This window comes from Eucalyptus grandis, chromosome 1 (assembly GCF_016545825.1).
Source record: "Eucalyptus grandis isolate ANBG69807.140 chromosome 1, ASM1654582v1, whole genome shotgun sequence".
Taxonomy (NCBI): Eukaryota; Viridiplantae; Streptophyta; class Magnoliopsida; order Myrtales; family Myrtaceae; genus Eucalyptus; species Eucalyptus grandis.
In genome coordinates, this window is record NC_052612.1 from 13,270,387 (window position 1) to 13,295,646 (window position 25,260).

The window sequence follows — 25,260 nt, forward strand, 5'->3', positions numbered from 1 at the left end:
GCAGGTGAAAATCATGCCCTGTCCGAACTCATCAGGTCGCAGATATCTAAGGACGATGTAATAACTTAACAAACCAAGGAATTTGGCCTTGGCCACATCAACCCGGTCCGGCTCGAAGAAACCTGGAACTTATAAACAAAAAATCCTTCTCGCAGGATATTGTTAACTTAAATTATCATATTAAATCCCATCACGTGAAATTTCCAGATTATTAAATTGGCAATTCTTAATACACTCTTAAAGAACCTTTGTTCATTCATTTGTTTATTTATGGCTTACCTTTAACTCGCTTTGGAGAATCACCTATTGATGTATATCTTTCTTGCTTACTCACTTCCACTGTCAGTCCTTGCAGGTTACCGAGCATTGTTGTTTCCAGATAGAATGCTAGAATCAATGATGTAATCCAGTTGTTAATGAATCGAATCAAAAATGACTAACTGGGGTGATTTATGTCCGCTTCATTCCATGACTTTATTGTCCAAATCTTCCCAGAAACAGAAACATAGCAAAGCCAAATCTGGTATTCGTATCGCCAAAAATGTAACAGACAAACATTTCTCTCTCTGGCCTTCTCTCTTCACTTCTGCTTCACACCACGTCTGCCTATATAATCTATTTCAGAGCTGAAGAACGAGTCCTCAGAAACCCAGTCACTCACTTTCTGTCTTCCGTTTCAGAAGGTTGGCAATTTTTTTCTTCACAAACTTACAACAATGTCCAGGTTTGATTCAGAATTCATCATGTAACTTTATTAGGAAAGTAAAGTTCCCATTTCGTTCCTCTTTTCTTATCCTCTTCAGTTCCTTCAGATATCTGTGTTGACAGGTAAATGCAGTTGGTGTGAAAAATAAAGTCCTAGTTTCTTTATGTTAACTTAATTTCTGGTGCAGTAGAAAATTGCAAGTGTTGAAGTGGAGAGAAGGACAGAGGCGGAAAAGTCCGCGAGTCTATGCCTTGGGCACATGCAAGTCACGGGGAGCGACTCAAACAGATGACTCTGTTCGCATTTCACCACAAAATGATATGACTGAGAAGACAGACGACTCCCAGGACCAGGAGGAGGGGCCAGCTTCTAGGACCAGAGCCAGGAACAAGGGAAAATTGCCCATCCCTCATGACGATGACACGGCAGTAACCTCTTACTCTGTTAAACATAATCGATGACATATGCAATCTGCCTGTCTGCATATTGATTCATTGTTCTCCATCATTTGTGAGAAATTTATGTCCAATTATGTTTTGATGAAGCATGTGTTTTGAGCCCTGGAGAGTTTTAGGTCCTCTTGTAGTTGAGGTGATTATACCTTCCTAATGAAAGCTGGTGGAGTATTTTCCTTCCGGTGTATTGTCATGTGAAACTCCCAAAGGACCCATTAGTAACTTTGTTTTTGTGAACCGAGAGGGTGCTGCTTCTTTTGACTGCTTATGTGACACTACAGAATTTTCTTTCTTGCTTTTGTTGGAAATGTTAATACAGGTTAGAAGCCGAAGAAGACACGAAGATCATGAAGTTGATGGAGGTAAGCCTTTTAGCAATAGCAAAACAAGTGAACAATAGTTTAACTTCCTAACTGTGATTGTCCTGAAATTCACTTTGTTCAATGTTTTCAGATGATCAACAGGTGATGCAGGACCAAGCAAAGTCTAAACTTGGAGATCGTGATGGGAACAGAAACAATGGTTGGTTGCCTCAGTTCAGTCATCCAAATCTGCAATGTTTATAATCCTGCTAGCAGAACGAGTAATCTAACTCAGATACTCCATCCTGTTTTCTTCAGGCCAGCAATCAGCTCAATGTCTCGAGTCATCCCCAACACCAGAGATGCCGGAAAAGCACATGCTAGAACTCGTCATTGACACTTTACAAAGGTGGGATTCTTAATTGATCTAGACAAAATCTAACAATTAGACCCGGTAAATTGTCAATCTGGTTATTGACTGAACATATATTGCCAATGTCTTTCTGTTTCTGACCCGATGTTCTTTAATCAGGAGAGACACTTACGAGATATTCAGTGAACCAGTTGATCCAACCGAGGTATTTGTCTGGTCTTTTACTTATGACATCGTTTGCTTCTACACATTCATTTCTCCTTGTGCAACTGACCCCTTGTTTTCTCTGTTTTTTTATATAAGGTTGAGGATTATTACAAAATCATCAAGGAGCCTATGGATTTCGGAACCATGAGAGCTAAACTTCATGAAGGGATGTATAGCAGTCTTGAACAGTTTGAGGTTTGGTCATTTCCTCTTCTAATAAATTTGCCTTTTTCCCCCAAATGAATGTAACAGTAGCTGCTGTCTGTCCATTCATTAGATTTATCGGCCAAAGGGTAGCATCCACTGTTTTATGGCACTGCAATATTGTAATAGCATCTGTTTGGAATGTAAGAACAGACTCGCTGTAATTTTGTTTCTGGTTTCAGACAGAAATTTGTTATCAATTATCAATAGACAGTCTAACATCTCATGCAGTGCAAAGATATACCACGATAAACAGGGGCATATACTCCCATAAACTTGAAAGAAAATAGCTCCGTTTGATTTTTCTCTGTAGTTTTGGTTAAGATGGGTCCATCATCATTACCAAAGAAAATCGGCTATTGTACATGATGCTAGCGTCATAGATCTTCTTTTCCATGCTTTACATTAAGACCTTTTTATCATCCAACGACGCATACAAGTTACTGTCAAATCGAGGACAAAACAGCAGTTGAATGCAATTGAGCTGTAAGAGAAGATGCACTGTCATGCAAAAGTCTAGACATCATCTGACTGATTTGTTTCTTCTCGCCTTGCTATGTCCCGTGCAGCATGATGCCTTCTTAATTACCAAAAACGCGATGCGTTTTAATCCATCGGGAACCACTTACTTTAGAGAGGTACGTTTAGCTTACTCTAGCAGCTGCCCTGGATAGATACTAAATCTCAGAATGCTCAGCAAGTTGATCATCGCATGGTCACGCAGGCTCGAGCCATCCACGAACTAGCAAAGCAGGTCTTTCATCTCCTCAGAACCAATCCGAATAATTTCGAATTGCAGTTCTCGGAGACAAGAAGAGTGACTAGGAGATCTCAGGCAGAAGTTAGGGGTCAAACTAATAGTTCTTCCAGGAGAACTCATAAGAACGCAAGGTCGAGTCGGGACATATCATCGAAGGCCTCCCAATCCTCAAGAGGTTCATCGAATCTCAGGAATGTCTCGACGAACTCTAAGAGCTTTCGTACCATCAGTCTTGTGCAAGCATCAGATGGACCGAATTTCAGTAAGAAACGAAGTATCTTTCCCCATCATGGTTTCTATGTCTCTCAAGTTCCTTGGCCTGCAGGAAACCAAGTTTACACAGTATCTCAGCTAATCGGAGGGAACTGAGTCAGAAAACGGAACAATGCCTGATTATGTAATGATCCTTTCCTTTTGTTCTAGGTTACAGCGGAGACTGGGGACGACAATCCAGCCTTCCTGATGTGGATCGGCGTTCTTCATACCGGCCTTGGACATCCCTCCTCAATGGAAGTGATCCTAGAAGCAAGACGATCGGGCATGTACAGCCGCTGATGCACGTAAGCCCTTAGCTCCTATTCATGTCCGCTTGTAGATTTAAGTGCGATGTGGATTCAGGGTGCTTATGTGCTTACCGAGGAATATGCGATCATGGCATAGAATTCCTAGTCTCTAACTGAGGAAAAGAAGAATACATCCTGTGATCTTGAGTATACCAGTCTAGCTTCATTTGAACATGACGATCAGGCTAAGTAGCCAACAGTTGCGCCTCGAGTTTACGGTAGCGATGTCGCTAGCAGTAAGGTGAAGTAAGTGAAAGATCAAATTGGAACTGTGGCGTTGACATGAGAATTCTCGCCTTTCCAGGTGAAGCAACAGGATATCGGCTACAGAGAGAGTCTGGTGTTGTTCTCCAATGGCTTAGGACCGGCCGCACGGAATGTCGTCGAAAGGAAGTTGCGAGCATTGGACTCGGCATTAGACGTGTTGCAGACAGATGTTCCAGAATCCCTGCAGGAGAACTGCGTCTCGCAATCCTCGCCATCCTCGCTCCAGAAGAACAAGACCAGTGTCTGTGCAACTGACGGCGCAACCGAAATTTCAAGAACACACAACCAGAGAGGCTCGTGTCCGGGGACCAGTAAACCGTGCAACGTCGGAACAGCATCGAAAACTGACCGACCGGAGCACGCGACTCCTCAATACTTATTCGACTTGCCGTACCTACAAGCGAAGCTTGAGCAGATGATCTCTTCTGGTCCGGAAAGATCAGCTCAGCCAAGTCTCCAAGCCGAGAACCGCTCTCCCGACGAAAACGTCTACCGGCAACCTTCGATCCGCGACAAGGAGCCAAACATCCATCATTATAGCCGCAAGCGATCGTCACAGCGGTTCGACCCTTCAGCTGTAAGAAACCATTCATAACGAAATGCGGCCTCGCCTCGCCTGGTGCGAAAGGATACATGGCAAAGATACAAGACTTGCTCGTGAAGCGATCAGCGTTCACCAAACGAACATTGAACGGTTCTTTTCCTCACCAACCAGCACGTAGATCTTCCGCTCTGTAGTACCAAAAGCGCACTGGCAAAAATACACAGCGAAAAAGGAGACATTCCATGCAGAATCTCCCGTGGTGACGACACGAGAACATGGCTAGGGGCGCCGATGGACCGGACTTTATAGAGTAGTCTTGAGAACAAGAAATCGACATGGAATTTTATTCGATAAAAGTTTATGATTGAATTGACCGTCAGTAGGAAAAGGAAGTACAGATGAAGATTTGCATTTTAGAGATGATATGTCATGATTTGATTTAAAAAAGTAAAATGATTCAAAGGAAAAGAAAAAATAAAAGGAGATGTTTTTTTCCTCAAGAAGAGGAAACAGCGTAGTCAAAGCTGTATTCGCGGGGCCTCCAACGATTGTGAGTTGGGTGGCCCCACCACCCCCAACATGCATGCGTAGAATGGTTCATCATGCGTTCCAACTAGAAATTGCAAATACCACTATTTTAAATACATGATATAATAACACGGATAGTCCCGAACTTTAATATAATATGTAATGCGATCCTTAAACTTTAACTTAATCTTCAATGTGATCTTTGGACTTTCAATGCATGATTAATGTAATCCCCGAAGAAAATATGTCATTTCATTAATTTAATATTAATGAGAATATTGAATATTTTTATATAATTTAGGGACTAAATTAAATATATATCTTATAGTGTACAAATTAGAAAGTTCATGAGCCACATTGTACATTAAATTATAATTTTGGGATCACATTAGATAAATTAAAAGTTTATGGACCACATTATATATTTAGCCAAAATTCAAAAACTATTTATGTCCTATATTCATGACTAAGAAGCCCATTTTAGATAGGTAAACTTTCCAGTCATAAAAAATAACATTTGAACAAGTAAGGAGCGAATCGAAACCCGAATAGGTGACCCAAATATGGAATCATTTGGATATAGTAGCATGGGCATACACACAAATCATCTTCTCCAGTGGCCACCCTTCCAACTTGGAAGGGGGAGGTTGGGGGTTCAAATCCCTACCTTCTCAAGGGGATTTGGGGTGGGGACGATTTCATTTCAGGAGTGGGTTTCGATTCTCACGCTCTGCAAGGAGGCGGGGCAAAAGTCTGAGAGTGTGTGTTAGAATAGGATTAGAGTAGGACCGACTAAAAAAAAAAAAAAATCATCTTCTCCAGGTGCATCGAACAAGATTCCCCCATTGATGACCAGCTCCAATTTCAATGACGTGATGATTCGGATGGAGAATCGATTGCTTCCCGTCTTAAATGTCTGATCACCCAAATAAATCATTTTTAGAAATTTAAGGCTACGACTGCCGCTTGAAACCCTGTATGTGTATCCACGAATTCATACCATCGGGTCTAATGGAACTCATGTGGGGCCCACATGAATTTCACCGTCACTGGATTGGATACAATCCTCTGTAGTAATTTTATTTTGTGGATCTTAATCTACTCCTACTTAATCCTACTTAAATTCTCAATGTCAGGCTTTTGTCTTACTTTTTTGCAAGGTGGAAAATCGAAACTCACATTTAAAACTATATCGTTTCTTGTGGGAAGATATATCTGGTAGGAAACTAACTTTGTCCTTCCTGATTCTAAATCAAGGTCCATTTGAATGGTATCAGAGCCATGGTTTCGTTTGTAATGATATCAATTCCATACGCTTAGTAGGTGAATCCAGTTTTGAGAATAACTCTTCACATCTAGATTTTTTTTTTTTTTTTTGGTGAATATTAGAAGCACCACCCAAGGCACCACACAGCGCTCCATTGTTCGGTGGAGAACACAAGCTCTATCTTCTTGGTCGAAATATTAGAAACACTTTCCATTGTTGCAATTCTATCTTCTTTGATCCTTTCAAATTTTCGTATTTCAAATGCTTTTAAGATAGACCATCTCTGTAATGTTTTTCTTAGTGACGAAACTAAGATTGAATCCCCTCCACATTCCCCTTTACACATGAGAAGGATAGTCATTGGGGGTAAAGAAGTAGCAATATTCTCATGCTCACGGTCGTAGGGTAGAGCCTTCACCGTGCACCGTCGATTTCGTCGACTATCCAAAAGGATCAGACGGTGATCAGATGACTGCTGCGCGCCATTTTCCTCTTCTCCCTCCTCTGCTGATAATTTTTCGTTTTGTTATTCTTCCCTTTTTTTTTTTTTGCCATTTATTTTTTGATTTTTTTTAAAAAAATATTTAAAAAAAAGGAGGGGGACAAAAGAGTTCGTTAAGACGTGAACGTGGTGGTTTCTCCTTTTCCTTTTCCCTCTGGTTCCCCAGCTCTTCCGCCTTCCCCACCGATCCGTTCGACCGGGCGACCACCTCCCATCCACCACCCGCCGGCGTCTCTCCCGGCGGCCCCGCCCCCCCCGCTGCGCGGCGGCCGATTCGGCTCGATTCGATCCTCCTCCTCCCTCTCTCCCTCGCTCTCCCTGCGTGACGGTCGCTTCCCGCGTCGGTGACGACAGAGCGTCGGACGGTGGGGAAGAACCGGAAATGGCGTACCGGCGAAGGCAGGGGATCACGAAATCGGCGACCTTCAAGGAGGAGATTTACTACGCTCCGCCGGCGACCGGCGAAGACGGCGGCGGCGGCGGGGGCGGCGGCGGTGGCGGCGGCGACCGCTCCTCGTCGTCGTCGTCCTCCTCCTCCCTGGCCGCGCAGGCGATCAGGGCGTCCGCCGTTCACCGCGAATCGTCGCTCTCGTCTGCGTATGGCGACTCCGCTTTTGCGTACCGAGACAGAGAGAACGATCCTCTCAGATCTAAGGTTCCGGTTCTGCTTCTGCTTTTTCCTTCTTTTTCAGGAGCTTTCGTCGGCATTTCATTTCTCTGTCTTGTGTCTCGCTTTGATTTAATTTCATCCGCTGTTGACGAACGAAGAGCTGGCTTTGTACGGGCGTTTCGTGTCGCTTGCTTTTTGTCTTCATTGTAGGACTTCACGTGATCTGAGATCATTTATCTGAATCAGAATTTCTGCTAAAGCGGGCAAGCTTTTAGCTAGTCAATTTGGAAATTTTACCTTAGTTATGCCTGTTCAAAAATTAATTTTGGGAGTTCTCGATCACTGATGCATAACGTCTTTGCAAACTTCGGCGTGGATAACATGTGATATGTTAATTCAATCTGATCCATTCACGTGTGGCGTGCAGATCCGAGGATATTGTAAATTCTCATATGTGTTTTTGTTTTGCAAAATACTGGGAAGTTATAGAAAATTCACTGTGAAGCAGTTCAATCATCCGCTCTGCAGTGATTGAAACAGAATACCCTGAGTATACTCTCTGAAGAACTTAAAGGACATCTTTTTTTAGTCATGCATTTCTTTTGACCTGTCAGCTATAATTTCCATGGGAAATTGTCTGATTAATGTGATTTTGTATGAAGAATTAGAATTTCCTTACTGGCATCGTAATCTCAATCTGGAATAAGTATGGAGGAGTAAAAAAGAGAGAGTGCAATCACATGTGATAATTTAGCTTCATCTACACCTGGTCTTGGGAGCCTTCATTCTTTCAGGAATTATACTGTAGGAATTCATCTCCTAGAAGGAAAATGGATTGAAGGTGACTGCTAAGTAGAATCTGTTTGCCTGAAGGAATTGTTTGTGATCAAGCTGCAGATATATTTCATTGCATTTGATTTTTCCTTTGGTTGTTGTCACAGATAGATCTGGAATTTATCATCCCTTGCTGGACCCTTCAAATTTTATTTATTCCAAGAAGTTCCGCTAAACGAATTAGTCTCCTTTTTCGTAGAGTTTTTTCGTTTGCCATGACAATTTGACAATATTTGGCCTTATATTAGTGTCAAGTTGGAGGTAACACATTCCAAAATTTGTCAAGTTTCTCCATAATCTTGACTTTTTATGATTTGTCTTTCTTTCAACCTAAAGTTGCATGTAGGGAACAATCGTCTTTCTTTCAAGTTTCTCCTTAATGTGACAGAACACATATGTGTAGGGGTTCATTCAGGAAAAGAAATTAGGCATTGTACTCTCTCTCTCTCTCTCTCTCTCTCTCTCTCTCTCTCTTTTCCAGCTCAATGAATATAGTGGTTGAATTGTAGAGCTTTTCTGCCTATGGGAATTCATCAGAGCAAATGGAGTCGAAATCTGGATTTTGGGGTGTTTTGGCTCGCAAAGCTAAGTCAATACTGGAAGATGAAGATGTAGCTCAACAGTTCGAAAACCCCAGTAGAACAATGCCTCAGGTGATTGATGGCCCTGTGGATGGCCAGGTAAATCTCATGTAAGATTTGAGGAGAGATATTGATAGATGTCACACGATACTTATGATATTTATTTTCTTAATTCAACATGCGTTGATGACTTGATGGTGCTTGCTTCTGCTGGTTCTAGCATACTCATCAGATCTCTGAGAGCTTCAAAAGAATGGACAACCCTAGATTTCGAAAGGGCTTGGACAGGATCACAACTTCGCTTAATCAAATCGGTGATACTTTTGAAAAGGCTTTTGAGGTAACATCACTAGTCATCGTTCTTTTTTTTTATCAGAAATTAGCCGCTTTTTGATATTACCCACGAATCTGTAATTTGAGTTTTTTCATTATAAATACCAAAGTTGACCCAGTTGCAAATATTTCCCTCTTGATGGCTTGGATTTAAGAGTCATTCATCCACCTTTAAACTTATTCAAGGAAAAAGAAGTTCCTGAGTTCTATCCATCTCTCGTGTTACTGCTATATATTTTTACGGCCATGATCCTTCTTCCCTTTAGATAAGTATATTTATGGCAAAATTATCAAAGCAGGATATAGGAGCTGTTACAGAGCATTTTATATTACTCGAAGAGTAAAATCAGACCAACTTAATAAGGAATGAACTTATAAACCACCTATTAGACAAATCATTGGGCTCAGTTGTATGTACAAGATTGCTTGCTGTTCTGAACTTCACAGCAGAAACAATGCCAAACTAAATTATTTCTTTTGAGATCAGAATCTTCATTGATCAGTGACAAGATTCTTTGGTTGATACACATGGTAGAGATAGGCTAAATGTATATGATCCCTTTTAACTTAGCCGTTCGCCCAAAAGGAAAGCAGAAAAAAGAACGACAGAAATACTTAATGTCAATCTAGTCTAGCTTTTAATCCCTCTGATTGTCAGATTAGCAAAACTGGAGAATTTTATGTTTGACAAAGAAATGGTACTGCAATTAGAGAAATGATATCTCTAGATTCAAAACATGTTGGACAGAAGACTAATTACTTTGTTGAGCTTGATTCCACTTTTTTGGCTTCATCTCTTGTGAAGAGTTTGTTATTAATGGACGACCAGAAATTTAGACCAAAATTTGCTGTAGAGCGTCTGAGTCAGTTTGCCACAGAGTATAAATGGATATATATTCCTCAAATATCCATGGATAGTATAAACAATGATCAATGCCTTCATTGATAATACAATCTCCACATGAATCCTTGCCAAGTATTGGACATCTAATAATGTTTTTGGAGCATAAAATCAAGCATAACATATAACTAAAATGATCAAATGCTGTCATCAAGCTTGCCTTCAAAGTGCATCTGTTAGAGTTATTTCCTTGCCTATTGGTATCCCTATAAGGTCAAGTGCAAGCAATATTGTGTCCTCCTTTTCCATCACCTTAAGTATGCATGCTCACCATGACAAGGCTTTAGCCAAGATTTAGGAATCTATTGTACATCAATTTACAGAAAATGTGGACAAAAAATATCCTTTCTTTTGAAACAATCATTCAAAACACTGTTGAATACCAGAGAGATTGCAATAGCATTGCCAGATCTACGGGCTCGGAATGCTTGAGATAACCTCCTTAGGTTTTCTCAGAATTATTTAGTATTCTGTCTGGAACTTGTGTTCCGCAGCTAACAGAGCATAATAATCTCTGTTCTTCTGCTACTGTGGTGACATCAGGGGAGCTTTTTAATGTCATCCTTTCAAACTGAATTGTGTTTTCTATTTCAGCCTGTTATGCCAATGCATATGCTGTCATGTTTTATGAAGACTTTGGGTATATTTTAATATATCACTCTTGCATCATTGTTTTGTAAGCCAAGCAATACTGCTCATTTTGTAAAATGTTTCTCCTGCTGCCCTTGCCACTGCATACATGTTGTTTGGCACCATCTTGACATGCGCATACCCTCATGTTCTCTCATTAATTGGCTGAGTTGAATAATGATATCAGGTATGATACAGCAGCTTGTCATATTGATGTGCCTCCAATATTGATAGAAGCAGTAGTCAAAAAGTGTTTTAACAGGGACCTTGGCCAACACATGACTGCTGACTAAGAACATATTCATTTTTCATTGTATCAACGATCAGTTTTCACTCAGATTAAATGGATGTTAATGACTATGTCAATTTCTTTTTAGATTAATGCTGTTTTCTGCTATGTATTGATTAATGCAAGATTAGAACTCAAGTCATAAAGCTGTTGGAGTGAAATGTTGCCCTGTGCTTAATCTCCCTCTCCACATTTAACTGTGCTCTTTAATGGGCTAGTGTTGCTTAAGCCTTGAAATGATTTTGGCATTCCCTTGCCATACAAGAAATCAAATGTTCATAAACTCCTCAAATATGTGCAGGAAGGCCGGACTATTGTGGAAAATAAGACTGCAGATATCATTCAAGAAACCCGCAAACTACAAATTAGACGGAAAGGGAGTAACCTGGAGGTGCAGAATCAAACCCCTGGCATGAATAGTTCCTGGCAGCAGCCAATCCAACAGCAGAACCCAACCAACCATGAAACTCAACTCAAGGCATCTCGCGACGTAAGGTGGCACCCTTGTAGTGTATGAATGGCTAAGTATCAAATGCCTCCAAATTGCGAAATTCGAATTGTGCAATTCAATGGTAAAACATTAATCGTGCATGCATGTTGCTCTATAACAAGGACTATCCTCTCATGCCAGGCATCTTTGATTAGGAAGAAATTGTTCTCATACATTGCCTGACTTGATCTTGCGGTCATGATAGGTAGCATCTATGGTACAACCATTGTACAGTATAATTTTTTTTTCACAACAACTTTTGCACTTGATTACGAGCACAAACTGCAACATTGTAAAACAAGAAAAAAATTGAATTTTAGGATGTCTTACGACGTTTTTGTTTGGTCATGACAGCATGTCATACTGTTGTATTGTTCAACGGTTATACAATAGAAGTTCCTGCTCACGATACATGGACCGAATATTAATCCAAATGAGTTTATTGTATTTTACATAATTTGGCAGGCCAGCACACAAATGTCCATCTAGTTTTTTCCTGATTATGCATTCGAAATGTTGACATGGTTACTAGATTACTTTCAGCATCAATTCTATACTGTACGAGGTGCTGTTCTTTCCGTCAATTTTTTTACAGATCCAGTTTCGTACATCTAATAGCTGCCAATCATTGTTCCGTCACAGGTTGCAATGGCAACAGCTGCAAAAGCAAAACTTCTTTTACGTGAGCTAAAAACTGTTAAAGCAGATTTGGCTTTTTCAAAGTTGCGATGTTCTCAGCTTGAAGAAGAAAACAAGAGCCTTCGAGAAAGCCGGGAGAAGGGGGCCAATCCTGCAGACGACGATATGGTTCTCTCTCTCTCTCTCTCTCTCTCTCTCTCTCAAGCGTGCACTCAAGTACACAAAGATTCACCATGCATGAGTCTGCTCTCATGCACTGTAACTCTTTGCATATTGTTAGGCATTTTAGGCCCACCTCCTACGCAGCTTCATTTAAAATGCATCATTAACTTCATGTAACTATTTTCCAATTTGCTAGTAGTTGCAAGTTATTATCTGACCCAAGAACCAAAATGGTTAAGCTTCTCACAAATAAAAACAAAATGTTTCTCAGATACGCCTTCAACTCGAGACCCTTCTTGCGGAGAAAGCTCGTTTGGCCAATGAGAATGAAACATATTCACGTGAGAACCGCTTCCTAAGGGAAATTGTTGAGTATCACCAGCTCACCATGCAAGATGTGGTTTATATAGATGAGGGGATTGAAGAAGTCGCAGAAGTTTATCCCATCAGTTACCCTTCAGTTGCTAGCATGCTCTCACTTACCCCAACTACACCAAAATCACCAACCTCACCAACGGAGACACCTGCGCCCACAAAAGGCGAGATTTTTAATCTCCCGCCCGTGGAAGAAGAGGACCACGATGGCTTGGAGGAAGAAGTCATCGAGAAATTAGATGACTCGGTTACAAAGGAGGAAGGTGATAGAAGACCAACAACAGCTTCTGCCTAAGTTTTTGAGTCCCTATTTTATTACAAGATTTGTTGAATGTCGATTTGTCTTAATTCTTTTTCTTCTTTTTCTTCCATTGTGGTTTTTCATCTGGAAGGTAAAAGGGGGGTCGGGAGTAGACCATATGCTTGCTTGCATTAAGCTATTCATTGGGTTTGTGACTGTGTAATGCGGGCTGTTTGGTTTTGCTCTTACAATAATGTCTTGATGTTTGTTTGTATTCCTTCGTTGATGGCCTAGAGCGTGAAGCTAATTTTGTAAATGATGTTCTTTCAAAGATTGCACTCTGAATCCTTGCAAAGGTTGAAGGTTTCAAGGCCTCTAGTTGATATTGATACTAACTAGGAGAAGGACTGATCCGAGGTGAGTCGATCCAATTAACAAACTTGGAGCGAAGAACGCTTCTACATATCTTCATCTGACTTGATAAGTTGTCTCTTAAGCTCGACCTTTAGCTGACCTGACTTGACTCAAACGTCAAAAGGAAACATTAGTCTGATCGAGAGTTAAGTAAGTCACGAACTGAATAACCATGTTATTATGCATAGTTGATATAAATGGAAAACATACCGACGTTGATATGTTACTTTCAATTTTTGACTTTTCATTGCATAATTTAGAGGATGACATCAATATTGATACCAAACAGGGCTTAAACAAAGTGAGCTGAGTCTCATTTAGTGGAAAAATTTTGCTACATGAAGATTCAGTGGCTCAGCCCATGAACCTACTTTTATTAAATAACAGAAGAGAGCTGAGGAGCTGATACTATCGTTGCATATGCAGAACTCCACTTTGACCCTCTTGCTTGACAGGTTCCTTGTTCCGACTTCAATTGAACGTGTCAGCCATGATATCCACACGTGAACTAAGCTCTAGGAGCGGTCTCTCAAATGCTTGCACGCTACTATGATTGTGTCAGGAAACAAAGAGTAGAGGGCACGACGAGAGGCAGACTGTCCAGGCATATGCTGCTGTCGTAAGTGAAACACACAAAAACAAACAGCAAAATGTGTTCCTTAGTAATTCAAACAAATAAATGTAGCTCCATGGAGAGCCAACCCAATCGATCAGGAAAGTAACTCAATTGATGCAGCAGAAGAGATGATGAAAGTAAAATCATTTGGGCCTGACTTTTTTATGAAGTTGAATGGCGCCGCTCCAGACGTCTATGCAGTTTGGCATTCGGAATGTGCGTCCATGGCATTCATGTTCCCCCATCAGCAGATGCTTTTCTGTAAATCCCTTGCAGTGCAACGTAAAAGGTACTGCAAGTAGTTTTCCTGCACTTGCACCCATGTTCTAATGTCAGCCAGCCGTTCCTCAAGCTTGGCCATTTTGCATGTAAGAAGCAGAGCAAATAACCTAAATACATGACCTGCGACAATAATCTGAGCACCAGCTTGCCACAATAATTCTCTGCACCTGATTCAAGGAGCCCATCACCATGATCAAATGCCATTCATTTCCACGTATGCATCTTCCTTGAAGTAACTGCTGTTAAATAGGACATCAAAGGGAACAGATTGTTTTAGGAAAGGAGTATACAAGAAAACTAGAATCTCTCTCTCGAAGTGCATACATAACAGCCTAATCAGCATTTGTGACACAATTTGTTGACTGTCCCCTGCAAAAAAAAAAAAAAAAGTTTTCTTAGTTCCATACTGAGGAAGAGTTCCATGCCTAAATTGTGTAACTTTAGTACATAGTAAAGTTATTGCTATTAACATCTATATGAATCAAGAGCATACTCACACTGCTTGACCATTTGTATAAATTTCATCCTTTTGATAGAAATTAGGCACCAAAAGTACTAACTATAGAGTACACATTCCAGCTAAAATACAGAGATTTCTTACATAGCCTACGCATACGAGAAACAAAACCCACCTTCCACCCATCCAAAATCCTTATAATGAAGCAAGAGAAAACATCTCCCAGGCTTAAAACAACTGCATTAATGGGACAAGGGACTCAAGGAAGTGCTGTGTGGAATAAAACTTCCCATTGATCTAGTTTACTCTTCATCACATATCAGCTGAAAAAGTGGACCGATCTCAGAGGCAATGGAGAGTTCACCTGGAAAGGGATGAAGTTCCATTTGTCATGAGATGTTTAACCCATAACTCTGCTGTTGCTATGCTTGCAGAAAAACCCCTTCCAACCATTTCATTGATAAGTTGCGCTGCCCTTGTACATTTGTTATCTCTTAGTAGTCCTTGGATTATTGTGTTATAAGTGACACCATCCGGAAAGCATCCATTTGCTTCCATCTCCTTTAGCAGCTGATATGCTTCCTCCATGTGTCCTCCTTTGCACAATCCATTCATGAAAGTATTATATGTCCACACATCAGGTTGCAACCCTCGAGCATGCAAACAATTAAACAGCCCCTTAGCATCCTCAAGCTTTCCGGCATTGCACATGCCATTTATTAGAATAGTGTAAGTCACAATGTTTGGGATGAATTTGCAATCTTCCATCTTTCGAAGCAACATCATGGCCTTGTCAATCTGTTGTGTTTTACACAAGCCATCCAGGATAGCACTCAATGTATAATGATTTAGAGATAGATTGCGAGACCGCATCTCGTTAATTAGCTCCTCCGCAGCTCGAAGGTTCCCAACCTGACAAAATCCATTTACGAGAGTGCCATATGTGACGACATCAGGAATCAAGCCCCTTTGAAGCATTTCTCGGAAAAGCATTGTTGACTTCGCAACTCTTTTCGCTTTGCAGTATCCGTTAATCAATGTGTTATAACAAACAACATCAGGTGAGCAGCCTCTTTCAATCATCAAATTAAGAACTTCCATAGCATCGTTCATTCTATTTTGCAAACAATAACCATTCATCAATGTATTATAGATGAAATTATCAGGCACTGCACCTAATTGAATCATCTGTTCAACTATGGCCTCAGACTCTTCAAGCATTCCCTCTTTACAATGTGCATCCACCAGAATAGTAAAGGTTTGAACGTTTGGCATTACTCTGCTTTCCACCATATGACTCAGCAGTCTCTGAGCCTCTTTCAATTGGCCGGAATTGCACACTCCTTGAATGACAGAGGTATAAGTAACTACATCCGGTTCAATTCCTGCCTTTCTCATCTTCTCCAACAAGATTGTAGCTTCTTTCCATTGGCCTAGGTTGCATAAGCAATGAACTAATGAGCTATAAGTGAATAAGTCAGGTTGGATACCTCCGCTCATCATCTCTTCCAACAATGCCAGAGCGTCTTCCATCTGGCCTACATTGCACAGACCATGGATCAAGGAGTTATAAGTAACAACATCTCGTTTGATGCCTTTTCTACTCATACCTTCATTAAGTCTCAAGGCCTCAGTCATCAATCCCTCCTTGCAAAGACCATCAATTACTATGTTGTATGTGAAGGAATTGAGCCTGCAGCTTCTCTCTTCCCAGTCCCTTAGCAATTCAATAGCCAATCTGGTTTTACCCGCCCTGCATAACCCCTTCGCGATTATCGCATACGTGGTCTCATCCGGTTCGGGGCCTTTTCCTTGCATATCATGGAGGAACTTCAAGGCTTGATCAGTTTTGCCCTGAATAAAGAGGCCATCAATCAGGGTGTTCGATGTCACGACATTGATGGGAAACCCAAGCTTCAAGATACGACCCAGGATAGACAAACCCAAATCAACCCGCCTTAACCGGCAAAAGCAGTTCAGGGAAATCGTCAGAAAATGATCATCTTCAATCCCCAACGAACGCAGCTGCTCAATCAACCCGATGGCAGTGGAGTAGCGCTTCATCCTCACTACAGCACCCAACAGAAGACTGAAATCCCTGGAGGAAGGCAAAGGGTTCGTCTGCATCATTTTACCGAAGCAAAACAAGGCATCATCAACACTCGCGAACCCACCAGCTCTGCAATTATTCCTCACGTAACTCAAGAGCCGGTTCGGGTCGTCTGAATGGGAGCCAGGGATCGAACGAAACCTCCGACGACCGCGAGACAAGAAACGGAGATAAGGGTGACGGAGAACGGAAAGGGATGATGGCTCGCTGGAGATCAAAGCGGAAGCGGGAAGAAGAAGGAGAAGATGGAAGGAGCAGGGCAGAGAGTCGTTCGCTTCATCGGCTGATGATGAATCCGAGAGGTGAATAGCTTCATCAGTTTAGGTCTCTGCCAAGGCTGACTGTAATAAGCTCAAAATGGCTTCCTCGACGTATGAGGTTTTGGGTTATTTGCACGTGAAGTTCCCCGGGTGATCATATCCGACTGTCTCCTAATTAGAATCGGACCGGATCAGAACCAATCATTCCTAAGAAATCCTGAAATTTATCATTGAGTACATTTGCAATTTGCTTTTTCCATAGTCCTACTAACAATATGTTCCAACTTCTCATAAATACTCCTTTTTGACTATTATTCAAAAACAAAAATAAAAACAAAATTAAAAAACATTCCAAATAATTGCTTGAAGTGATTATACCAATCTCATAGAATGGTCTAAAGTTGTTATAGCTATTTCAAATAAAAGCCTAGCCTCACCCATTTGCAAAAAATTACGATTGATCAGGGGTATTTTTGTTCTTTAGTTTTAAATTTAATTATATTAAAACTTAAGAAAGAAAAGTTTAAAAAAAAGGGGAACACACACAAGCAGGAGAGCTAGTCGCCACCTCATTGTCAATGGGGCAGTGGTCTAAGTAGTACCGATGCATCGACATCGACACGCGACATGACACGATAAGACACGCCGACACGTCGTTTCTAAAAAAATAGAGAATTCCGACACGTTGTGACATTTTATATATTAAGTATATATTTGTATATATACATAATAGATTATCATTAATTAATTTGAATCAAATTTATAAATAAATAAATAATTAAAAAAGCCTAGAATGAATTTACACTGAAAACATTAATCCGCCATTTATTAATATCATTCATTGTTTTAATTTGACAAATTCAATTTTATTTCTATAATTCATAAAAATTAGAGAAAAATAAGCAATCCATATTTTGAACTCGCATGTTAAATATGTTGGAAGAGGAAAAAAAAAACTTAAGGGGTGAATTGTATATCATGATAAGTGAGAGTTAGAAAAGAAGAAAATACTAGATTTTTTTCTTCTCCATTTATTATTTTTATTATTATGTTTTATTTTTTTACATATATATATTTTGACCTCTCATTTATTGAATTTTTAAAATTGACTTTAATATCGGAATCAAGTGTCGGAAATTCGTATGTTAGAATTCCAACTCGAGTGTTGGAAAAATTAACCAGATATCGAATTTTTCGACACGTGTTGACCGAGTGTCGGAGAGTGTCCAACACGTGTCAAAGTGTTTGACCCGACACGAAAGCTCTTGAAGAGTGTCTGTGCTTCATAGGCAACGGTGACGATCGGCGAGATTGCCAACGCTTGGGCTAGGGTCGACGATGGCTGCTTGGGCTAGGGCTGGCAACCCTCACTGACTAGAGGCAAGGGCCACGAGAGAGGGCGGCAACCCTCTCCTAGATCTGGTTTGTCTAGCACCCTTCGGGGGCCCTAAGCGAGGGTTGCCAAGCTAGTGCAAGGGCTGGTGACCCTTCCCCAAATGGGGGCAAGGGTGAGCAGGCCCTCGCCTCCGGTTGGCAAGGGTTATCGGCCCTTACCCAAGCACTAGTGACCCCGTTGATCGTCACCAGCGCCCCACTTGCAATGGGGTGGTGGCCATAGGCGGAGGGCCCTCTCGCCTTTGTTTTCCTTTTATTTAATTTTTAAAGTTTTAGTTTTTTTTTTTAGTTTTTTTTAAATAGAAAAAATAAAAATAAAAAAGGAAAAATTTTAAAAGACGAGATTACCCTTCACAATTGGTGAGTTCAAGCATTTATTTGAGATTGGTATGGTCATTTCAAATCTTATTTGAAATAATGTCAACTTTAGGTATTTATTTAAGAAAATGAGAATACTCCGGCCCTTATTTGAGAAAATAAAGCATTTTAGGCTCATATTTAAATTTTTCCCACAAAATTAAAAAGAATAAAGTATATGGTTAATAATTTGTGGAAGTACATATGTTCAAAAACAATTTGTGGTTAAAAATGGTCTATTTCTAAATAAGCCTAATACTTTTTTCGTATATACTTTTATTTTCAATATATATCTATGTCAACTTATTTAATTTAATAATTTTTCTCGCGAGCTTTTCAAATTTCTAGCACGATAATTTATTTGTTCTAGAGGAATAAAAGTTCCTTGGAGCAAAAATTGCTGGAAAAATAAGGATCACCTTTAAAGAAGTGAAACGGGGTCACATTCTTCCTCCTTGGGGAACTCTTGAGCGAGATGACCCAAAATACATATCAATCGCATTTCAGTTTAGCCTTCATACATGAGGATCCGGCTGACTGCCGTGGAAACAATAAAGTTGAGAGAGCATATGACATTTCAATGCTCAACACACGGCACAATTATTTGGTACAGAAAAATTCCACAACTAGTCCTAGACCTATGGGAGAGAATTCAATCGAATCATAAACATTTCAATTGAAATAATATACTCTTAAACTTTTTAGGGGAAAATGCAATCAAGTCCTCTCATTCAAAGTGTTGTTTGATTTATTTGATATGGCAATTTAGTAATCGCTAGTTGTCTTATGTAACGACAATAGTACAATGTGAATTACTTTCAACGAAATGATACCTTTTTCAAGTTTATTGTTCGTGATCTTCTACATCACAATCGCTTAGCTAGAGCTCCTCTGATGCTCGTTCGTCATTGTCCCGTCACTTGGATCTCCAATGGTGTGTTGCCACCATCGTCAACTTGCAGGTGTGAAATCAAACTCCTTGAATTATTAGTTCCGGGCAACAACCAATCCAATAGCAATACAAGACCAACCACAAAACCCAAAACAAGGCATCTTGCAACATAAGGGGGCACGGTTGTCATTTACGAATGACTTGGTATCAATTGCCTCAAGATTATGAAATTCGGTTAATGCAATTATATGGTAAAACATTCCTCATGCATGCATGTTGCTCTATGATAAATACTATCCTCTCATGCAAGGCTTTTTCACTTAGGAAGAGAACAGTCATGCATTGCTTGCTTACATTAAGCAATTCATCGACTCTGACTGTGTAACGTGAGCTGTTCGGCTGTGCCCTTATAATAATGTCTTCATGTTTGTTTTATTCCTTCGTTGATGGCCTAGAGACTAGAACTATTTTGTAAATGATGTTCTCTTAAAGATTGCACTGTGAATTCTTGCAAAGGTTGGTATGAAGGCCTTTTACTTGATATTGATATCTAACTAGGATAAGGATTGTTATGAGAAGAGTCAACATAATTTACAACTCAGGCAAAGAATGCTCATACTCATCTCGATCTAGTAGTTGGATACACCATGCTCACGGCAAAACTTACTGGATTTCCAGCGAAAAAAACATAAAGCTTCTTTTGAAAGTGAAGCCTTATGCACCTGCACATGGCTTTAGTCATGGAAAAGTGTCAAAAATTGAAATGAAAACCAACATCGTTTAAGTGGCTTTGCTTCAATGGCTAAGCCCATGGACCTGCTTTTGTAAACAAGGAAATGGACAAAAAAGACAGCTAAGGAGTTGATCCTCTTGTTATATATGCAGAACTTCGATTCGATCCCTTTGCTGTACAGGTTCCTTTTTCTGAGTTCATTCAATCATATCGGCCATGACATCCACAAGTGAGCTTAGCTCGAAGAACAGTCTCCGAAACGCTTCCACACTACTATGATTATGTGAGAAAACAAAGAGTAGAGAGCGTGACAAGAGGCAGACTCTCCAGGGAATCCTGCTGCCTTAAGTTAAACACACAAAAACAAACAGAAAAATGCACTCCTGAATCAGTAATTAAACAGATAAAAAGGGCAAGAAATGTGCCTCCATTGAGAGGCAACCCTATTGGTCTGGAAAGTAAACCAACTGATGCAGTGGAAATGACAATGGAAAGTTACATCATTTGGCCTGCCTGTGATGAAGTTGGTTGGTGTCGCTCAAGACATCTACGTGGTTTGGCACTGGGAATGTCTATCAATGGTGTTCATGTTCACCCATCAGCAGAGGCCTTTCTGAAAATCCCTCGCAGTGAGAAGGAAAAGATACTGCAAGTAGTTTTCATACACTTGCTTCCATGTTGCTTAGTTAGCAATAAGCAATGAGAATGATTTCACTATTATTTGCCATGTAGGAAGAAGAGCATATAACCCAGATATGTAATCTACCTGCAATGATAATCTGAGTAACCAGCTTGCCACAAATATTCTTGGCTATCAATTCAAAGTGCCTCAAGTACCAGCCACTTCCACGCATGCATCTTCTTTGAAGTAACTATCGCAGACTTAAGGGATCAGATTGTGTTAGCAAAAAAATATAAAAGAAAACAGTATCTCTTTCTCCAAGCATATACACAACAAGCTAATCAGGATTTATAGCATAATTTTTCGAACCCCCCTTCTTTTCCCCCAACAAAAATAAAAACTCCTGTTTTCTTTAGGTCCGTGATATTGGTGAATAAGGTCTGCATTGCAGATCACTGGTACAAAGTAAATTTATTACCATTAACATCTACTTAACTCAAGAGCATCCTGAGTTTGCTTGCATGTTACTATGATTATATTTGTGTCAAGAAACAAAGAGCAGAGGGCGTAACAACATTGTCCAGGCAAATCCTGCAGTTGTGAGTGAAACACGCAAAAATAAACCGAAACATGTGTTCCTCAGTTATTAAAACAGAAAATTGGCAATGAACGTACCTCTATAGAGAACAAAAGAAAGTTACATCCTATTGGCCTGTTTCAGATGAAGTTGATTGGTGCCACTCAAAATGTCAACGTGGTTTGGCATTGGCAATGTCTGTCAGCAGCATTCATGTTCACACATCAACAGATGCTTTTTGGAAAATCCCTCACAGTGCGAAGGAAAAGATACTGCAAGTTGTTTCATACACTAGCAGTGACGTTCCTTAGTCAGCAAGCTATCCCTCAAACTTTGCTGTAAGAAGCAGAGAAAATAACCCAGATATGTAATTGATCTGCGATGGTAATCTGAGTACACAGCCCACCACACGTATTCACTGCTATCAATTCAAAGTGCCCATCACTATGATCATATACCATCCACCTCCACCTGTACATCTTCTTTGAATAACTATGGTAAATAAGATATTGAAAGGATCAGATCATGTTACAAGAAGAAAATAAGAGAAAACCAGTGTCTCTCCCTCTCAGAGCACATACATAACACCCCTTCAAAAAAGAAAATTTGTTTTCTTTAGTTCCATTGTGGAAGAGGTCTGTGACACTTGCGTATAGTGTCTGAATTGCATACAGTACGCAGTAAAGTTGATGCTATTAACATCGATTTAATTCAAGAACATCCTCACACCACTTGATCATTCATATGAATTTCACCTGCTTGATAAATAGAAGGCACCAGAAGCACTAACTGGCAAGTACATGTGCCAGTTATATATAGAAATTTCTTGCAGAATCTAGGTATACGAAAAACAAAACCGACCTTCACCCCTCCAAAAGCCTTATACTGAAGCAAGAGAAAAAATCTCCCGGACTCAAAACCACTTCATTAATGGGACATGGGACCCAAGGAGGTGATGTCTGGAAGAAAACCTGCCGTTAATCTGGATTGCTCTTCAGCAAATTTCAGATGAAAAAGTGGACAGATCTCAAACACAATTGAGAGATCAACCAGAAGAGGAAGAAGTTCTAGTTGTCACGAGATATTTAACCCACAACTCTATCGTCCCTACATTTGCAGAAAAACCCCTTTCGACCATTTCACCGACAAGTTGCGTGGCTCTAGTATTTTCATTATTTCTTAGCAATCCTTGGATTATTGTGTTATAAGTGACCCCATCTGGAAAGCATCCATTTCCTTCCATCTCCTTTAGAAGCTGATATGCTTCCTCCGTACGTCCTCCTTTGCACAACCCATGCATGAGAATGTTACATGTCCACACATCAGGTTGCAAGCCTCGAGCATGCAAACAATTAACCAGCCCCTTTGCATCGTCAAGCTTTCCGGTATTACACATGCCATTTATTAGAATATTGTAAGTCACAATGTTTGGGACAAATTTGGAATCTTCCATCTTTCGAAGCAATATCATGGCCTTGTCAATCTGCTGCATTTTACACAAGCCATCCAGGAAAGCATTCAAGGTATAACGATCTAGAAAGAGATTGCGAGATTGCATTTCGTTAATTAGCTCCGCCGCAGCTTCAAGGTTCCCAACCTTGCAAAATCCATCCACAAGAGTGCTGTATGTTATGACATCAGGTTTCAAGCCCCTTTCAAGCATTTCTTGGAACAGTATTTTTGATTTGTCAACTCTTTTCCCTTTGCAGTATCCATTAATCAACGTGTTATAAGAAACGACATTAGGTGAGCAGCCTCTTTCAACCATCAAATTAAGAACCGCCATAGCATCATCCATTCTATTTTGGAAACAATAACCATTCAACAATGCATTATAAGTGACACGATTAGGCATTTTACCTAATTGAATCATCTGGTTGACTATGGCTTCTGCCGCTACAAGCAATCCCTCTTTACAATGTGCATCCACCAGAATAGTGAAGGTCCAAATATTCGGCATGACTCTGCTTCGCACCATATGACTCAGCAGTCTTTGAGCCTCTTTCAATTGGCTGGAATTGCACACTCCTTGAATGACGGAGGTATAAGTAACGACGTCTGGTTCAATCCCTGCCTTCATCATCTCCTCCAACAAGACCGTAGCATCTTTCCATTGGCCTAGGTTGCATAAGCAATGAACCAAGGAGGTATAAGTGAATATGGTGGGTTTGATGCCTCTGCTCGTCATTTCTTTCAACAATACGAGAGCATCTTCCATCTGGCCTACATTGCAGAGACCGTGGATCAAGGAGTTATAAGTAACAACATCTGGTTTGATACCTTTCTTACTCATGCTTTCGTGGAGTCTCAAGGCCTCTGTGATCAATCCCTCCTTGCAAAGACCATCAATTACTATGTTGTATGTGAAGGAATTGATGCTGCAGCTTCTCTCTTCCCAGTCCCTCAGCAATTCGATCGCCAATCTGGTGTTACCCGCCCTGCATAACCCCTTCGCCACTATCGCATACGTGGTCTCATTAGGTTCAGGGCCGTTTCGTTGCATATCATCGAGGAACCTCAGTGCTTGATCAGTTTTGCCCTGAATAAAGAGACCGTCAATCAGGGTGCTCGATGTCACGACATTGATGGGAAACCCAAGCTTGAAGATTCTGCCCAGGATAGACAAACCCAAATCAACCCGCTTTAACCGGCAGAAGCAATTTATCCAAATATTGAGCAATTCAACATGACCCTCGATGCCCAAAGAAGGCAGCTGCTCAATCAAGCGGATGGCAGTCGAGTAGTGCTTCATCCTCACTATAGCACCCAACAGTAGATTGAAATCCCTGGAGGAAGGCAAAGGGCTCGCCTTCATCATTTTACCGAAGCAACACAGGGCATCACCGACACTCGTAAACACAGCACCACCACCAGGTCTGCGATTGGTCCTCACGCAACTCAAGAACCAGTTCGGGTCGGCTAAACGAGGGTTAGGGGTCGAGGAAAACCTCCGACGACGGGGAGACGAGAAAGGGAGATGAGAAGGATAAGGGAGATAAGGGTGACAGAGAACGGAAAGGGATGATGACTCGCTAAAGATCGCAGCTGGAGCGGGAAGAAGAAGGAAGATGGAAGAAGCAGGGCAGAGATTCGTCGGCTTCATCAGCAGACGATGAATCTGAAAACTGAAAGAGCTTTTTGCTTTGGCCTTTTGGGTTGTCTCTCTGTCTTCTCTCGAAATACGCCAGTCTTTACCTGGAGCGACTCTAATAGCTCACGAGTACAAAGATTTAACGGTTATACGAATCAATTAAATTGTAAAATAATAATTAGGGGGTTAGAAACGGGAATCATTCAGATCGGAGAAGTGCTTAGATTGGACCAAACTAGCCAATTCCAAGTGGTTCCCAGTTTTTGTTTTTTTTGTTTTTGTCAATAAATGATTCTTATTTTGAAGGGTGAAATTATTTATTCAGATCATTCGGACCGGATTGATTATTACATTTTTTTATTAATTTATTAAAAAATTTTAAATTCTTTAAAATTTTGTGAAAAAAAGAAAACCCTAATCTATTTCTATTTTCCAATTACTTCATCTTATAGACACACCACGCATGTTCATCTTGTAGGCACATCACGCATGGACGAACCGCGCCTCTTTCAGATTTTCACAAACCCTAATCGCTCGGGCCTCACTTGCATGGAGTGTGAGAGAGATAAGAGAGAGATAGGAGCTTCGGATGGTCCATTGGTCTGGGCAGAGAGAGGGAGGACTCTGTTGGTCCGGGCACTCTTGTAAGGGTTTGACCCATACGATTCCCCATGGATGTGTTGGTCTAGGC

General features: G+C 40.7%; 3 protein-coding genes across 12 annotated transcripts; 1 reads left to right on the forward strand and 2 right to left on the reverse strand.

Moving 5' to 3' along the window:
- The first annotated feature begins 6,803 nt into the window (after nt 1–6,803).
- On the forward strand, nt 6,804–13,118 carry LOC104433122. Its single transcript, XM_010045779.3, has 6 exons — nt 6,804–7,333; nt 8,632–8,802; nt 8,924–9,043; nt 11,158–11,346; nt 11,989–12,153; nt 12,419–13,118. Exons 1-6 carry the CDS (start codon nt 7,061–7,063, stop codon nt 12,815–12,817), a joined length of 1,317 nt encoding a protein of 438 aa, XP_010044081.2. The 5' UTR covers nt 6,804–7,060; the 3' UTR covers nt 12,818–13,118.
- A 351-nt stretch (nt 13,119–13,469) lies between these two features.
- Nucleotides 13,470–19,995, reverse strand: LOC104433105 (pentatricopeptide repeat-containing protein At1g12300, mitochondrial-like). 7 transcript variants are annotated; one of them, XR_005547513.1, is made up of 4 exons: nt 19,488–19,995; nt 14,897–17,073; nt 14,196–14,311; nt 13,470–14,100 (listed from the first exon to the last, which is right to left on the reverse strand). XR_005547513.1 is itself a non-coding variant. In XM_039304531.1 (4 exons), the coding sequence occupies exons 2-4, from the start codon at nt 16,660–16,662 to the stop codon at nt 14,269–14,271; spliced, it is 1,737 nt and encodes a 578-aa protein (XP_039160465.1). In that variant the 5' UTR covers nt 16,663–17,073; nt 19,488–19,995; the 3' UTR covers nt 13,470–14,268. The 7 variants fall into 7 exon arrangements, 3 of the variants coding, with proteins under 3 accessions (XP_039160465.1, XP_039160353.1, XP_039160412.1); XR_005547508.1 differs by having other exon boundaries at nt 13,470–13,791; nt 13,952–14,311; XM_039304531.1 differs by having other exon boundaries at nt 13,470–14,311; nt 14,897–16,070; nt 16,143–17,073.
- A 444-nt stretch (nt 19,996–20,439) lies between these two features.
- Nucleotides 20,440–24,681, reverse strand: LOC104432987 (putative pentatricopeptide repeat-containing protein At1g12700, mitochondrial). 4 transcript variants are annotated; one of them, XR_005547453.1, is made up of 2 exons: nt 21,577–24,680; nt 20,440–21,045 (listed from the first exon to the last, which is right to left on the reverse strand). XR_005547453.1 is itself a non-coding variant. In XM_039304381.1 (2 exons), exons 1-2 carry the CDS (start codon nt 24,579–24,581, stop codon nt 22,524–22,526), a joined length of 1,896 nt encoding a protein of 631 aa, XP_039160315.1. In that variant the 5' UTR covers nt 24,582–24,681; the 3' UTR covers nt 20,440–22,523. The 4 variants fall into 4 exon arrangements, 1 of the variants encoding a protein (XP_039160315.1); XR_005547470.1 differs by having other exon boundaries at nt 20,440–20,618; nt 20,779–24,680; XR_005547475.1 differs by having other exon boundaries at nt 20,440–20,622; nt 20,779–24,680.
- Nucleotides 24,682–25,260: the final 579 nt, after the last annotated feature.